The sequence below is a fragment of the Coenobita brevimanus genome, chromosome 7 (assembly GCF_032717465.1).
Source record: "Coenobita brevimanus isolate Jiangsu-jjx chromosome 7, ASM3271746v2, whole genome shotgun sequence".
Classification (NCBI taxonomy): Eukaryota; Metazoa; Arthropoda; class Malacostraca; order Decapoda; family Coenobitidae; genus Coenobita; species Coenobita brevimanus.
The window spans coordinates 37723218-37741348 of NC_136960.1; the positions used below are offsets into that span (position 1 = coordinate 37723218).

At 41.2% G+C, this 18131-nt stretch overlaps 1 protein-coding gene across 1 annotated transcript in view; it reads left to right on the forward strand.

Moving 5' to 3' along the window:
* The window catches only part of LOC145405309 (DCC-interacting protein 13-alpha-like), a 60153-nt gene that overhangs the window by 17830 nt on the left and 24192 nt on the right, over positions 1 to 18131 (forward strand). Inside the window, exons 7-11 of the mRNA XM_080276731.1 lie at positions 813 to 977; positions 3952 to 4137; positions 4623 to 4764; positions 9735 to 9919; positions 12332 to 12435. Of these exons, the coding sequence (XP_080132857.1) occupies positions 813 to 977; positions 3952 to 4137; positions 4623 to 4764; positions 9735 to 9919; positions 12332 to 12435 (782 nt within the window). The remainder of the gene's footprint in view (positions 1 to 812; positions 978 to 3951; positions 4138 to 4622; positions 4765 to 9734; positions 9920 to 12331; positions 12436 to 18131) is intronic.

The following is an 18131-nucleotide window of genomic DNA, read 5'->3' on the forward strand; positions in this document are numbered from 1 at the left end:
TTGATTATGCTGTCAGCAGTGTTTTTTGTCACTTATTTTTGTGTAGTATGAGTTGAAGAGTTGGGAGGAAGGATGGCACTGGAATGCATTGGTACTGTGTTGATGAGGGGGAAATTGAGATGGTTTGGGCATGTTGAGAGAATGGGGGACGACAGGTGCGTGAGGTGACAAGTGCGAACACTGGGGGTAGGATTGCAAGAGACCGACTGCAAAACAGCATAGATTGTGACCTCAGGTATAAGGAACTGAATGGGGAGGCTTCCACAGATCGAGCAGCGTAGAGAGCCACCATTAGATGATTAAGGCTGACGCATGCAAGCATATTGGAGCCTTTATAAATGATACAAAGTGATATGGGTAAGTCCATGTTGTAAGTCACTTTTTTTTTTTTTTTCCAATATACAGAACAGTCACCCACTCTGTGAGAATATGGTCAACACTTTGCATCACAAACTAGGAACGTGCAATGTATGAATGACTGAAACAGTGTAAATAAGGTTGAATAGTTGTTGCCTCAGCTGGCCATGCTGAGTCATTTCCCCACTGTTGCCTGTCTGACACACAATATTTTAAGGTTACCTATGAGATTTTTTGGCATTAAATACCATTTTCCAAGGCTGGCTCGAACTTTCCAACTTATCCAAAAAATTTTGCAATTCCTCACAGCTGTCATCATTGTGTGTGTGTGTGTGTGTGTGTGTGTGTGTGTGTGTGTGTGTGTGTGTGTGCGTGTGTTGATGCATGTGTCAGTGTTCAATAATCCAGCAAGAATGTATCTGTAGATTGAGGGATGAAAAAATAATTGCTTTCAGTGTCCATGATGACCTGGTGAAGGAAAGGGAGGACAGCCTTGAACTTATTGACTCAATCATAACACAAAGTCAGCTCATGTACTATGCAGAACCACCATCAGAAATTGCCAGCCTCCCCCCAGACACCACCATTGCTACCAAGAGTGGATACCTCAATGTCCAGAAGTAAGTTATTTTATCCATCTGTCAATCAGTTTTCTTTATATTTAGTGCTGTAAATCGGCAAGCAAAAGCTGACTAATATCGGTATCAGTATTAGAAGGGGAAAATTATCCGATAATCAGAATCATATCGGAATTGGCTGAGTAACGAAGAAAAATAAATGTTTGTTCTAACCAATGATGCTTGACTCTAGCACTTATTTCTCTACCATTTTAGAGGTGAACTAATGTCATAATGGTGGTTTGGCCATGTGGAGAGGATGGAGGGTGAAAGACTGACAAAGAGAGTGTATGTGAGTGAGGTGGAGGGTGGAAGAGGGAGGGGGAGACCGAGGATGAGATGGAGGGATGGGGTGGAGAGGTATATGAGAGAGGGGGGTGTGAGTTGGGAGCAGGGCAGTGAAATGGCGGGGGACAGGGCGACTTGGAGGCGATTTGTTTGTGGCCACCCCAAACGGGATTGAGGCGTCAGGCAATAGATAGATAGAGATAGATTTTTTGAGATCGCCATATCCCACATTCTATTGACTGTCATTTTTCAATGGTAAAATGCTTGAACTCATTCATTCATTGCCAGATGCCATGTATCCCAAACGGGGTGGCCAAGGGCTTAGAGTTAATTGTTATACAGGGAGGGGCACTAATCCTCCACCAACCCCACTTCACACGTAGGGAGAACGTTATGCCAACAGCATCTGGTGTTCCCAGGCGGTCACCCATCCAAGTACTAACCAGACCCAACATACAAAATATTTGGACCATAATATGATATCACTGTAGTTAGAAATGAAGTTCAACACAAATACCTAGAAAGCAGTCTTCTGTCTTAGAGCTGTTGCAGACTGGCATGAATTTGTGAGTCACACACACACACACACACACACACACACACACACACACACACACACACACACACACACACACACACACACACACACACACACACACACACACAGGAAGGCTGGAAAAACTAGACCTGCCTTCCTTAGAAGGCAGAGCCAGGATGGGAGTAAAAAATATTGACAGAGAATATATGTTTGTATGGGATGGGAGAGTAACAAGAAGACATGGAAATGAAACTAAAAAAGCCAAGTTGCTTGAAGGATATCAAGAAGTATAGTTTTCCATATACTGTAGATGCATAGACCTGTGGAATAGCCTGGACAAAGAGATTGTCCAGTCTAAAAACTTAAATGAGTTCAAAGCCAAATTTGACATATTGAGAAACAGAGATGGGACCCTACGACCATAGTTCAGTTCCTGTATACTGTATTACAACTAGGTGAATACAGTTAGATAAATACAGACACACACACATTCATTAATTTCCAAATTGCCCTCTTATGGTTTCTATCCTTCTCTCTGTGCCTTCATCTATAACTTCCTTTCTTGTCGTTCTATAGCCACTGTTGTAGACGGCCATCGTTCTTCTTCTAGATCTGTCAACAGTGGTGTTCCTGAGGGTTCTATCCTATCACCAACTCTCTTCCTTCTATTCATCAATGACCTTCTAAGCTGTACATCTAACCTATCCACTCATACACTGATGACTCCACCCTTCTCCTTTCCTTTCGGTTCCTGTAACATTCATCTCAGCAGGTACTTCAACAAACAAGGGATGAGGCTATGGCACACCTAATGTCTGACTTGGCTCGTATCTCTGACTGGGGTAAAAATAATCTTGTTGTTTTTAATGCATCAAAGACTCAGTTCTTACACCTATCAACCTGACAAAATCTTCCACTGGTGTACCCACTAATGTTTAATAATAATCAGCTTAATCCTGCATCATCCTTGAACATGCTTGGGGTTTTATTCACTCGGGACTTATCTTGGAAAGATCATGTTACATCTCTTGTAAAACCAGCTTCCAAGAGATTAGGTGTGCTAAGCCAACTCCGTTTCTTTTTTATACCTGCACAGTTGTTGACACTATGCACGGATTTTTATCCACCCCTGTGTGGAGTACAACTCTCATATGTGGGGAGGCTCCCCACATACAGCTCTTCTCAATAGGGTGGAGTCAAAGGCTTTCCATCTCATTAACTCTCCTCTTCTTAGTGGCTCCCTTCAACCTCTGTCTCTTCGCAGCACTGTTGCATCTTTATCTCTTTTTATTGCTACTTAAATGGTCAGTGCTCCTTTGAACTGTCTGCTTGCATCCCTCCACCTCTACGACGGGCGCATAGCACCTGTCTAGCAGCAAACTGTCATCACTTTTCTGTCCAGCTCTCTAATGCAAGAGTTAACCATTACTCCCAGTCCTTCATATATACAACAGGTAAACTCTGGAACTGTCTCCCTCTGTCTGTATTTCCTACCTTCTATTATCTCCAGTCTTTCAAATGCAGTGTGTTCAGGCATCTCGAAATGAAGGTATCTTGAATTTTGCTCTCTTTTGTATTGTTTTTGTGTTTGTTCTTGGAAGGAACAGTGTGTGGGCTCCTGGCCTTTGATTCCTTCTGCCTTGCATTAAAAAAAAAAAAAAAAAAATGGTAACCAGCAAAAGGACTGGTGTAGGACTGAGTTGGGGATGACACATCTCACCAAAAGTTCCCCATTCTGTTATGACCATCTCCTGTAAGGGATTTTGTAGGAGGGAGGAAAATGTCAAAGGTGATGATGATGATGATGATGATGATTTTCTTTTTACCTCAGGAAGTACATGGGTGTAATGTGTTTGTTGGCAGGGTGTCAGATGATGATGATGATAATGTTAATAGTGATGAACGTATTACTTCAATAATGATGATGGTGATCATGATGATGATGATAATAGCAATAGTGATAATGATATGCTAATGATGATTATTATTGGTATTCTCTTTTTACTGCAGGAAGTACATGGTGTGATGAGGATAATGATGTTAATAATAATGATGATGTTGAAGATGATGTTTCTCTTCCAGCCATAAGATGTACTGTACATGGATATGATGATGATGATGATGAAGGTGATGGGTCTCTCCTCACCACAGGAAGTACATGGGTGTGATGAGCTCCTGGGAGAGGCAGTTTGTTTTCCTGGAAGGTGGGAACTTGATGGGTGTGGTGAAGGGGGAGGCAGCTGGATCCCTGCTGCTTGAACTAGACCCAACGACGCTGGTGCATGCAACAGATACGGATGATCGTTTTCATGTCTTCCAAGTGGCCACAAGCAAGAAGTAAGTGAACGAGAGAGAGAGGGAGAGAGGGGGGGGGGACCAACAAGAAGTAGTATTGTATGGTAAGAAGAACAATATGGAGAAAGAAGAATGATTGAAGGTGGGAGATGGGGAAGGAAGACAGAGTGGAAGAAAAGATGAATGAATGAAAGAGAAAGAGTTGTAGTGATAGCTGCAACCCCAGGCTCATCTGATTGTGAACCCAGTGGACTGCAGGTTGAAATTATCATCCTCTTTGGAGGTGGGAAGTGGAGGGAAATGAAAATGATTGTATAACTAGGCAGCAGAGCCACCCAGTTGTGTTGGTGCCACTGTGTGAAGATGTCTTCTCTTGCATCAAAGGGATTGAGGAAAGAGAGGAGCAGAGAAGGAAAGAAGTGAAGGATTAAAGAGGAATGATGATATTAATCTTAATGCTAATAATGATAATAATAGTGATGATGACAATGAAGTTGATGAAGATGATGATGATGATTCTCCTTAAGATCAGTGACTCTGCAAGCACTGAATGACCGAGAACGAGACGAATGGATGTTGACGGTGAACAGCATCGCTCGTGATGGTGGCTACGTCAAGGATCAAAAAGCCACGCAGCCTTCATTGCTCTCAGGAGTTGGCCAATTCTTTGTAAGTATACGAATATATATATATATATATATATATATATATATATATATATATATGTATATATATATATATATATATATATATATATATATATATATATATATATATATATATATATATATATATATATATATATATATATATATATATATATATATATATATATATATATATATATATATATATATATATATATATATATATATACAGTAAAACCTCACTATATCAGACTAATTGGGGCACAAGCCAGTCCGAAAAAAGCGAAAGTCCGATAAAAGTGACATCTGGACTCCTCCCTGGACTTCCTCCTCCTTACGCAAAGAGAAGCCCTTGTCATTCATGCATTTATTCTACAGTCTCTCTCTCTCTCTCTCTCTCTCTCTCTCTCTCTCTCTCTCTCTCCATTTTACTTCACATATTTTTTGTCTTCCTCGTCACCTTCATCTTCACCTTCCCATTCATTTAGTCTTTGTTTTCAGTTCACTTTGACGTTCACATTTACTTTGATATTCAGTTCCTTGCTCACTTTCACCATCATCTTAACACTTTCACTATCACTCATTTTGAATTTCCATTTCACCTTCACTTGCAATATTACTTTCATGTTTACCTTTAGAATTACTTTCACTCACCTTCACTTTCACTCTCCCTTTTACTTTCACATTCCCCTTCACCTTTACTCACCTTCACCTTCACTTTCATTTTCACTTATTTCACCTTCACCTTCACTTCCACCTTCACCTTCACTTTCACCTTCACTTTCACCTTCACCTTCACTTTCACCTTCACTTTCACCTTCACCTTCACTTTCATTTTCACCTCTTTCACCTTCACCTTCACTTTCACCTTCACCTTCACTTTCACCTTCACTTTCATTTTCACCTCTTTCACCTTCACCTTCACTTCCACCTTCACCTTCACTTTCACCTTCACTTTCATTTTCACCTCTTTCACCTTCACCTTCACTTTCACCTTCATCTTCACTTTCACTTTCACCTTCACTTTTACATTCATTTTCACCTTCACTTTCATCTTAACCATCACTTTCACATTCACCTTCACTTTCACCTTCATTTTCACCCACACTTCACTTTCACCTTCATTTTCACCCACACTTTCACCTCACCTTCACTTTCACTTTGATTTCACTTTCACCTTCACTTTCACAATCACTTTCCCCTTCCACCTTCACTTTCACTTTTGACTTCATTTTCATCTTCACTTTCACCTTCACCTTCACCATTTTCATATTCACTTTTTCTTTCACCTTCACACTACCTTCACTGACCTTCATTTATAATTTCACTTTCGCCTCTCTCCTGAAGAGAGAGAGAGAGAGAGAGAGAGAGAGAGAGAGAGAGAGGTGGGACCAATGTTATGCCTATCTCCCTCATTTGTTTATGGGAAAGGGGACGCCACTTGTCATTCCCGTATTTATTCCCTCTCTCTCTCTCTCTCTCTCTCTCTCTCTCTCTCTGTTGACTGACATTCACATTCACTTCCATGCTTTTTCACCTTCACCTTTACACTCATTTCCACAATTACTTTAATTTTCATTTTCAATTTCACCTTCACCTCTCTCTCTCTCTCTCTCTCTCTCTCTCTCTCTCTCTCTCATCTCAGGGAGGAAGAGAAGAATTGGAGGAGGAGAGAGAGAGGAGGGACGATGTTATGGTATCTCCTCCGTTCGTTTGTTTATTCATTATTCCAAGAGGCAGACTGCTTCTGGCTTTGTCAGAGTTTTTCTGATGCATAAGAAATTTGTCCAGTTGGCTCCTCGAGTCCGATAAAAGCTAATTCCGCTGTACTGAAGTCCGTTAAAACGAGGTTATACTGTACATATATATATATATATATATATATATATATTTATATATATATATATATATATATATATATATATATATATATATATATATGAGGCCGCACATGCGAGTTTGTACCAAGCAACATTTTTTTAGAAAGCCAGAAATTGTGTTTAAACTTTTGCGAATATTGAAACGATCATAACTCCATTGTTTTTAAAGCTAGAGACTTCATTCGAAGACCAAAATGAAGAGTAAGGTATGCCGAATATGCCCATATTGTTAGTCATTGAAAATAATATATGCAAATATATGAAATTTTTGTTTTTCTCAAAATGCAAAAAAATCAGTGATTTTTAGTATACAACTTCAACGAAGTATAACTCTGTCATTAATAATGCTAGAGACTCTGTTGAAAAACCATAGTAAAGAGGAAAGGATGCAGATTATGAATATATCAACAGATTTCAGATAAACCAATTAGTGCAAGAGAAAACACCTGTTTTCCAAGTGCGACAGAGTATAAAGGTCATGATCACAAAACCATTCAGTACATAGTTGTTAATGGACATAAAGCCATCAAATTACAGCATAATATAGTGCAAGCCATACATACTTAATAGACGTTGAGAAATTGGAGGAATAGCTAACAGTGTATTGCATGTGGATTGGCAGTGACTCAGTGCGTCGGTGTCACTTGATACAAACTCGCCCGCGCTGACGGTCTGTCACCCACCCTCACCTCACAAATTGATTTCAGTGTTGTATTTTGGAATGTTCCTCAGTGATTTTACTGAGAGTTTCGCAAGCCCCAGCTGCGAATGAACACATGCATGGTGGATAAACTTCTGAATGGTTACAAGGACCTTTTCAACACCAGAGATAATGCACGTCATCAGACTCTGATAACATTATTCTTGTCCTCCCTTATTCAACATGCCCAGGGTTTGGAGAATGTACTGCCTGGGGAGGATGACAGTGCAGTTATTGCAAGCTATAAAAAACTGAACAACAATGAGAAGGGAACGAAGGTCACATGTTTACATGACCTGACACTACCATCCCAAGCAGTCTGTCTATCTATCTATCTATTGCCATACGCCTCAATCCCGTTCGGGGTGGCCTCAAACAAATCTCCTCCAAGTCGCCCTGTCCCCTGCCATTTCACTGCCCCGCTTCCAACTCACACCCCCCTCTCTCATATACCTCTCCACCCCATCCTTCCATCTCATCCTCTGCCTCCCCTTCCCTCTTCCCCCCTCCACCTCACTCACATACAGTCTCTTCGTCAGTCTTTCACCCTCCATCCTCTTCGCATGGCCAAACCACCTCAGTATATTCCTCCTAACGCTTCCTATCACATCCACTTCCACGCCACAACGCTCCTTTATATCCTCATTTGTCAGCCTGTCTCTCCATGTGACTCCACAGGCTCCTCTTAAATAACTTATATCCGCTGGTCTGACTTGTGTCCTTGCAGCATTTATTTCATGCTGATGAGTACAACATAAAACTTACAACATAAAACTAAAAGACCAACAACATAGTTTTTACGATTTTACATTTTATTTAAAAAAAAAAAAAAAAAATATCTTAGTAGCAACATACCTCATAAAAGAAAAATATAGGGGGCTGTTGATATAAGTACATTATTTATTCTCTTATTTGCAATTAAAGTCTATCTATCTATCTATTGCCAGATGCCATAATCCCATAAGGGATGGTCATTTGACTTTGAGTTATTGGTTTTACGGGGAGGGGCACTAACCCTCCACCAACCCACTTGTTGACACGTAGGGAGCACGTATGGTTTGGTTATATGGTTACCACCCAGCATTGTAAATGGTTTCTTGGCTTACATGAAACCATTTGGCTTGTCACTAGATGTAAAGCCACCTGTAAGGGAAAGAAAAGCAATATGAAGTGACAGGAAAGATGGGAGAAATAGGAAGAGAGGAGGGCAGGCACAGAAAAAGAATGATAAAGGTATTGTACTGTATTTTTGTACTAAGTGGAAAGTGTACATTTAATTGGAGCATGTATTGACAGTTTTGCTTTCTGTGGAGCAACATTCTTTTCTGAGTAAAATAGAAAATTATAAATAGTAGTACTATTATAGTAATATTGCTTCTGTTTTAATTGCAACATTGTTTAGCACACATGGTAACAGTGGTAGATAAGTTTTGTACTGAAGTCTTAAACAGTATTCCTGTACTGCACTGTTATTAAAATCATCCACCATGACACAAATACAATATCAGTTTCAAATGAATCGCAGTGAAAAACATCGAAAAAGTAAAAATATAAGCTTTAACCTAACCAAACATAACTTAACCTCCTTACCTAACCTAACCTAACTTCAAGTATGACCTAACCTGTAATTTAATAGGTTTTACTTACGCATCTAACATTCTTAATCATCACTGCTATGTCAGATTTTGTTTAGGTGAAACTCTGGAATAATATCAAAACAAGGCCTGTGACATGAACCCTCCCCTTCTTTTCCCACCCACACTCATGGCCGTGTGGGTCTTGTGCTCTGACATTAACACAATTAGGATAGCCCACGACACCTGCAGTTGCTAAGAATGGTAAATGTGCTCGTATCTCCTAGCAAATCATCGGCTCACCTGATATGAAATGCTTGCAACAGAGCCGGGAGTAGGCTGTCGGCTGCCAATTCTCCCTCTTCATGGCAGCTATCCACTTCTCTCGCCTTTCCTCATAGTCTAGAAACCGGTAGAAGCTTACCCCACTTCCAGTTTTGTGCCTTGTCTTACAGCTGAATGCACAACAGTGGAATACGATTGTGGATTCTGCAGTTCTCTCTCTCTAGACGTCCGACAATTTGCTGTCCTATTTGGCGCTGTAAACAAAAGTCACATGACTCATGACATCACGTGGAGAAGATCCATATAAGTGAAGGAATGAATGAAGCAGATGGATCCAGGATTCTGGGGGCTTGAATGGTAAATGAATGTATGTGTAGCCCATTTCATTGGGCATGCTGATGATTAGTTTTCCCACTGTTGTATTCTTTCCTTCTCCTGGTTCTCTGTGTGCCAGCTCACTCCTTCTGCAGGTGGAGAAAAAAAAAGCAGGATGATGATGATGATGATGACAACATCAGTTACAGTGCTGATGATGATAATTTTCCTTTTTCAGGCAGACAAATTCCATGCAGCATCTGCAGCCATGGGTTCAACTCCCTCCACTCCAACCACAGCCGCTCCTCCCACCACCACATCCACCACCTCCACCACACACACGTCTCTAGAGGCGGCCATTTCCCCTGATGCACCTATTGTGTTTGACCTTCTGACATCAAGAGAGGAAAGCAGTCAAGAAAAGTCAGTGCTGGGAAAGAGATATGCATAACATTGGCTTAGCTCCTCTGCTCCTAAACTAATCTTACCTTACCAAACTTATCCTGTCCAATTCCATATGGTACTATCCTGTCCTAACATAATCTAACCTAACCTAGTCTTGTCTAGGCTAGTCTAGTCTAGTCTAGCCTAGCCTAGCCTAGCCTGGCCTGGCCTGGCCTGGCCTGAACTAGGCAAACCAAACTTATTTCATCCCCTCTCATGTTAGCCTAAATTAACCTGATTTAACCAACCACCATATCAGGCACCTGTACATCCATGGAAGCAACTATATCTTCAGGTATACCCATGAAATTTGACCTTATCACATTAGAAGAAAGTAGTTGGCAGTCTCTCAGACTCACACCACCCTCTCTCAGATCTTCAATTTATCCCTCCATATCATCCTTTGTCTCACCATTCCCTTCCACCTCACATTTATACACTCACTCTCTTGGTTATTATTTTATTTTCCACTCACCCCAAAGTCAAGAGTGAGACCAGTGGAAATGAGTTATTTAAGAGGAGCCTGTGGAGTCATATGGAGAGACAGGCTGACGAATGAGGATATAAAGGAGCGTTGTGGTGTGGATGTGGATGTGATAGGAAGTGTTATGAGGAACACACTGAGGTGGTTTGGCCATGTGGAGAGGATGGAGGGTGAAAGACTGACGAAGAGAGTGTATGTGAGTGAGGTGGAGGGGGGAAGAGGGAGGGGGAGGCTGAGGATGAGATGGAGGGATGGGATGGAGAGGTATATGAGAGAGGGGGGGTGTGAGTTGGGAGCAGGGCAGTGAAATGGCGAAGGACAGGACGACGTGGAGGCGATTTGTTTGTGGCCACCCCAAACGGGATTGAGACGTCTGGCAATAGATAGATAGATAGATAGACTTACCTCAAACACCTCATTTCACTCTTTTATGTCCCTTATTAGTGTGAATATGCTGTTTCTTAGGTGCTATGCATGTGCAGTAGGAAGGTATTTTTCTGAGTTAGGCTAGGTTAGGGTTAATAACTACCAGTCCAGGAGCCAGGGACTTGTAAGTACCCAGAATGTTGAATATTGTATGAACCTACCTCAAAAACCTCATTTTATGCTTCTTTTGCCTTTATTTCAGTCTTTTATGTGCCTTATTGGTGTGATTTGGGTCTTAAATAGGTGCTATGCATGTCCAGAGGGAGTTGTATAGGTGTTTTTCTGAGTTAGGGTCCATAAGTACAAGTCCATAAGCTGGGGCCCACTATCCGGACAGGACCACTATCCGGACCTGCCTATGGCTCTATTACATCGGATATTGGAGGGATTACTGTATATATATATATATATATATATATATATATATATATAGTAAACCCTCAATATAACAAACTAATTGGGGGTAGGGGGAGTTGTCATATCTGAAAGTTTGCCATATCTGATGGTCGTTATTAACCGAGGGATTACCGACCCAAGGTCGCTATATCCGTGGAGTCGTTCAGTCCTGTGTGTGCAACCACAACTTACTCTATGAAGTTTCTCATGGAGAATTCAATGTTTTATGTAGTTATACAGTACATATATGGTAAATACTATCCTGTATGAAGTTGTACATATAAATACAATGCCTATAATGTAATGTAGTACTGTTACAGTACACTTACCATGCCAGATAGTGAACTTCCGCCGGACATAGGACCAAAGGTCGCTATATTCAGCGGAAGTTCGCTCTGGAAATGGTGGGTCGTAATATCCAAAGTTCGCTATAAAAGGGTTTTATAAGGCGATTTGTTTGTGGCCACCCCAAACGGGATTGAGGCGTCTGGCAATAGAATATCTATCTATCTATCTATCTATTGCCAGACGCCTCAATCCTGTTCGGGGTGGCCACAAACAAATCGCCTCCATGTCGCCCTGTCCCCCGCCATTTCACTGCCCTGCTCCCAACTCACACCCCCCTCTCTCATATACCTCTCCACCCCATCCCTTCATCTCATCCTCGGCCTCCCCCTCCCTCTTCCCCCCTCCACCTCACTCACATACACTCTCTTCATCAGTCTTTCACCCTCCATCCTCTCCACATGGCCAAACCACCTCAGTGTGTTCCTCCTAACGCTTCCTATGACATCCACATCCACACCACAACGCACCTTTATATCCTCATTTGTCAGCCTGTCTCTCCATGTGACTCCACAGGCTCCTCTTAAATAACTCATTTCCACTGCTCTTGACTTCTGTGTATATATATATATATATATATATGTTTTTCAGGACCCAACCTCACCTCATTCTTGGGTAGGAAAAGAGCTTGGGATGATGATGATGATGATGATGATGATGATGATGATGATGTTGATATTACCTCTCCCCATGTTGTGGATGGGAATTAAGATTGGAATGATGATGATGATGATTTGCAGAGGTGGAGACAAGGGAGATGAAGACACAGTGCCAGACAATAGTGAAGTGGGGAGCAGCTTTAATGTTCGTTTTCTTGGCTCAATGGGAGTAAATACGGACCAAGGTAAGATGGAGCTTTGAATCTTATAACATTTAAGTTGGTCTGTAAATAAAACTCCACTAGAAACTCTCCTGGCAGGGTCTTGTTTGTTGCAGAATGGTTCAGTCTGCTGGTGTGGGTGTGGGAGTAGGAAATGAATAAATGATGCTGGATAGATATTGATGATGCATCTCTGCAACAGAGAAGAAATCACCTGCCAGAGCAGAAGAGAGCATTATGTATATAAATCAGCCTGTATTTATAATTGTTTTCCTGGTTGGTGCTTGAGAGGGATTCATTCATGCAGTGGTATTGATATAAGTGGGTGACTCCACTGCTTACTTACAGAAGTGTCTCTGAGTTCCCTCCCCATCCCCTGAAAAGAGGATGGTGAATGTGGACTGAGGAAAAGGCAGCATCAGCCTGTAGTTAACAGGGTTTATATCCAGATTCTTGCTAGCATCTGGTAATTTTTTTGATGTAAGATGAGAATATTCAAACTGGAAGTCAACGTGAATCAACATGAGTTGTTGGTTTTACCCCAGCCTTATCTATACATGAATCCAGTGGACTGCAATCTGATATTGTCCTTCTCCTTTAGTCCACCTTTCTCATTTTGAGAGATAGGAAGAGATATGAGGAACGTCATTTTAACCAGATGGTGGAGCTGTCTACAGTCTTTTCAATCAAGATATCTCAGTAAGCCACACCTCCTTTCCCTGGCACTTAAGTTATCGTACGGCTGACTGGGCTGAAGGCCATCACGTACCATCTGACCACAGAGCTGTTTACATAACAGCATTGATCGTGCAATATAAGAATGTTTTAATACCTATAGATTTGCAGTTATTTGTACTACATTATTTTCCCTTATACCACCAGTGTTGCCACTCCAGAATTTAAAAAGATCCAAGATTGCACCTCAGAAAACTCCAAGATTGACCTAAAAAACCCGATGTTCATTTTCACCGTACCCGAACATTTACCTTGTGTTAAAGTCTCGAAAATATGTATATACTTTCAACGTCTTACCTGGGATTTATACAGTACGTATTTAATGCACGTATACTTGTAGTGGAAGTTCTTCCGAATCACTGCTGGCATCTTCTGGGTGCAGAGTTGCCACTTCTGACTTGGAACACCTCTCTGTATAGCGCTGGTGACATTTTCCACTTTTCATGTCACTTAGTAGAGATTTAGATGGATTCCAATTGCAGCAAGACCCTCCCTGCCGAGCGACTGCTTGCTTTGCAAGCATACGGTTTGCAACAGTTTCGGTTAATAACCTGTTAGAATTCTTGGTTTTAACAATGTTTATCTTAGAAAACATCCGCTCAACTGCGGCAGATGAATGTGGCAAGGCCAATAAATCTCGCATGAATGTTGCAATAGTAGAAAACTTTGCTTCATTGTTTCCATCTTTTACTTCAAGTAATTCTTGCCAAAAAGAGGTTGGTGACAGGTTCAAATTTTGAAGACTAGCCTTGGCATGCAACAGATCTTGCCACTGCTCCTGTAAGTCATCAAGGTCTGGCTCTTTCACGGGTGTGGGGAAATGAACAGCCAATTGTACAATTGATTTAGCATTTTGCAGCGGAGATAGAGCAACTTTTGGATCAATAATAGTAAGCTGTGCTAGGACACCATCTTCTTCTAGGGGAAATCTCTTCTTTATCTGCGCACACAGTTCTACTAAAACTTTCTGACAGTCAACAAGGAACCTTTTTTTACTTTCACCAAGTGGTTCTTTCAGTAGCAAAGATTGACATCTTCCACCAAGATTTATACTGTCCATGTCAAGGTATATTGATACATCATGAGGGTTAATCACAGACAGCTTTTGACTCTCTAACACTTCATGGTTAACAAACATACTAAGGATGCTTCGATATTCATCAGCAATCGAAGAGTACAGTGTGCTAAGCCTAAAGTATTCTGCTTGGAATTCTTTGTTCATTTTATCCACTTTTCCAAGAATGTAGTTCAGGAATAACAACATGTGTCTAGTTCCCCGATTTGCCATAGTTTTATATATTTGTGATGCCCCATCAACTTGATCTGAAGTAGATTCCGATTGAAAAAATAGCAGAAGGGCATCCCACTGCTCCAGCACTCGTGATATTACTTGACCTCTTGATAACCACCAAGTCTGTGAAAGTTTTATCATCTTATGCTTGGGACTCTGAACGACCTCTTGAATCAGTTCAAATTGATGCTGACGCTTACTACTTCATGAAAAGTAACAGCAAACGTCCTTGAGGAAGGTTTCAAGGAAGGACGGCAAATGCGCACATGCATGGTTAGCACACAGTGCGAAAGAATGGCATACACAACCAAGAATGAATACAGATGGTATATCTCTCTTCAAAAGTGCCTGAAATCCATTGCGTACACCCATCTTTGTAGAGCAATTATCGCTGGCAAAACCAATAATGTTTGTAAGTGGTATGTCTTTGCTGTGAAACAGTTTTTTTACAGCCTTGTACAGACCCTCTGCACTGGCATCTTCAACTTCCAGAATGTCTAATAACGCATCTGTCACTTTGCACTTGTTTTTGTCAAAGTATCTTACCATGACTGCAAGGATCTGGGCCACTGATACGTCGGTGCTTTCGTCAATGATTAAAGAAAACTTATTCTTCTTGCAGATTTCTGCAATTTCTTTGCGTTCTTCCCATGCTAGTCCATCCTGCATCACATATGAGGCCTTTGTTTTTTTCATAGTCATTTTCTTGGCAGTGTCACATTCGGGAAACATCCTTTTCATTACCTCAATTAGATGATCTGCTTGGGAAAATGCCATTCCATGTTCTGCCATATATGCAGACAACAATAACTCTGCATTATGCACTTTATTCTGCGAATCTTCCACTGGTTTCTTCATGAATTGTTGAGTATTCACACATTTTTTCTTTGATTCATAGTTTTTCACATGCTTAGATGTAGCTTTGTGGTTCATTAACCCAGTTCTGTTGCAATTCTTCAACTTCGAATCACAAACCTTGCAATGTACTACATATTTATCATTTGGATCCTGCTTAATCCAGTCTTTTAACTCAGGGTCAGTTAACCACTCACTATTAAATGGTTGGTGGTACCACAACTTTCTTCTCTTTTTTGGTGGAGTTTTATCACCACTGCAGCTAGGATTCTCCGAGTCACTCATTGTTCTTCAATTGGCTTGATCCTTACCATGCGACTTGTATACACCTCCGCGATCTACAGCAAACTGAACGGCTGTCGTTAAAAATGCAGTGTTGCCCAGATACTGGCCGCGAACTGAACCTGTCCAGAGTCAGTACAGTCGTGTGTACGTGTCCACTCCCGGCCATACCTCGTTGAACTTCAGTGATGAAAAACAAGTCCATGACTCATATTTATCGTCACCGAACATAATTGTTTTCGTTTCCAATTGATTAAGCATACAAATTTTTACGTTTAATGATATACAGCACTATATTATTACAGTATTCACATCAAAATATTTTGTTTTGATACACATAACAAAAACTCCAAGATTTATTGGATTCTTAGGAAAAAACTCCAAGACTCCAAGGTCGAAGCAAAAAACCCAAGATCTAGTAGAAAAACCCAAGGAGTGGCAACACTATACCACTATATTCGTGACTGTTTTGTCTATGGAGATTAATTTCCAAAAGGTAAAGAGAGGCTACATAAAAAAATTATCTGCCTCAGCTCTGCCATATTTTTTCATAAAATTTAAAGTGACCATGATAATCAAGATAATTTTCTCTCTTAGAATTCTTATTTTATTCTAATTAGTTCAGTAATTGCTGTAAAAATCAGCGATAAGTAAAAAGTGGTATAAACATTTTTCAACCGTTCTTCTACTTGTTCTCGCTCTGATTTTAGTATTGTAACTGCTCTGTACCTTTTGGAAATTAATATCCATTGACAAAAGTTTCACAAGTATAGTGGTGTAAGGGAAAATAATTTAGTTCAAATAACTGCAAATTTACAGGTATTAAAACATTCTTATATCACATGATCAATGTTGTTATGAGATGTTTGCAGCTCTGTGGTCAGACGGTAAGTGATAGCCTTAAGCCCAGCCAGCCATGTGATAACTTAGATGCCGGGGAAAGGGGGCGTGGCTTACTGAGATATCCAAATTGATGAGACTGTGGTTACATTGGTGCTACCACATGAAGACAGCCCTCTCCAGCACCCCGTGGTGAGTTGACCCTTGAATTAGGTGATGGGTTTCCATTATTCTTGCTAACACCATATGAGTTTACTCAGGGTTAGGAGGTGCTGACAAGGACCTTACACTTGGTGGCACTGTGCTCCCTGGGTGGAGCAGCTGTGGCATCCACTTTAGAGCCAGAATTCCGTATATTTCCCTGCACCTAACCATGAGGAAGGATCCTGGCCCAGCTCTGGTGAGGCACTGTCTGCCACAAAAGGGTGCCAGATACCTACACAGTGTATGTACTGTGCTGTACCTGTAGGATGGCCGCACAGAAGCAGTTGCTTACCTGTGGTTGATGGATCTGGTCAGCCAGAGAGATGGGTTGGCAGTAATAACAGCATATTGCACACTAAGACTCTCCTTTGTGTTATTTATTCACTGATATTAATGACATACTGTACATTGCATCAGTAATATACAAGAGGATAATGAGCTGTAACATGCAGAGTACAGTAAAATCTCAGTTAGCGGGCATAATTCAGCAGGATCCTCTGCCAGATATTGCAGAATGATGGGTATTGCATAGGTACCCCCATTCGGCGTTGAGCTGGATCATGTGTCACTACCCTAAGCTGTCTGTCTCGACCCTCTATCCTAGAAATTTCATACATTCCATCCTACTGATTTCTTCCTCTTCTCACATCCCTCCATCTCCCAGCTATTCCCCAGCCACATATACTCACATTACTCTCATTCTCTGTGTTCAGCAATTCCTTGAAGTGTTCTCTCCATCTGCTCACTTTTTTCCCTTCTCCACTAGTAATCTACCATTTTTACCTGTCACTCCCTGGCTAACTTCTTTGACATCCTGTCTAACTCTCTTTACCTCATTCCAGAACATTTTCTTACATTCCCTCCACTTTACACTCAGATGCCTTCCTAATTCCTCATCCACTCTCCTCTTACTCTCTATTACTTGTCTTTTCACCTCTCTCTTTCTCTCTACAAATAGCTCTCTCTTCTGTCTCTCAGTTTCATCCACATCCCTGTTTCTCATCCACTCACTATATATTTTTTTCTTTTGTGCCACAGCCTGTCTCACCTCTTCATTCCACCATGCTGTTCCATGCACCCCCTTTTGTCTTCTCTTCACCCCACAGACCACCTCACATGCTGCAGAGATTTCTTCTGTGGGTATCTTGCACACACCTTCCACGTCCCCCATCTGCTCCAATCCATAGTTACCCAATCGCTCCTCCACGTATTTCTTATATTCTGTCTTTTTTCCATCCTTTTGTAACCTTTCCACCCAGCTTATATGAACTACTTCCTCCTGTCCTTCCCTTCTTCTGTTCCTCCATTTACCACCAAGTGGTGGTCAGAAAGTCCACTCCCCCAGCCTCTATATGCTCTTGCATCCATAACACACCTTTTCATCGTATCGTCCACACACACATAATCAATCATTGCCTTCTGTTCATTCAGTTCACCACGCACCCTTCTCATCACTTGCCATGTATACCTTTGGATCATTTTGTGTCTGAAGAGGGTATTGGCTATCACCAAC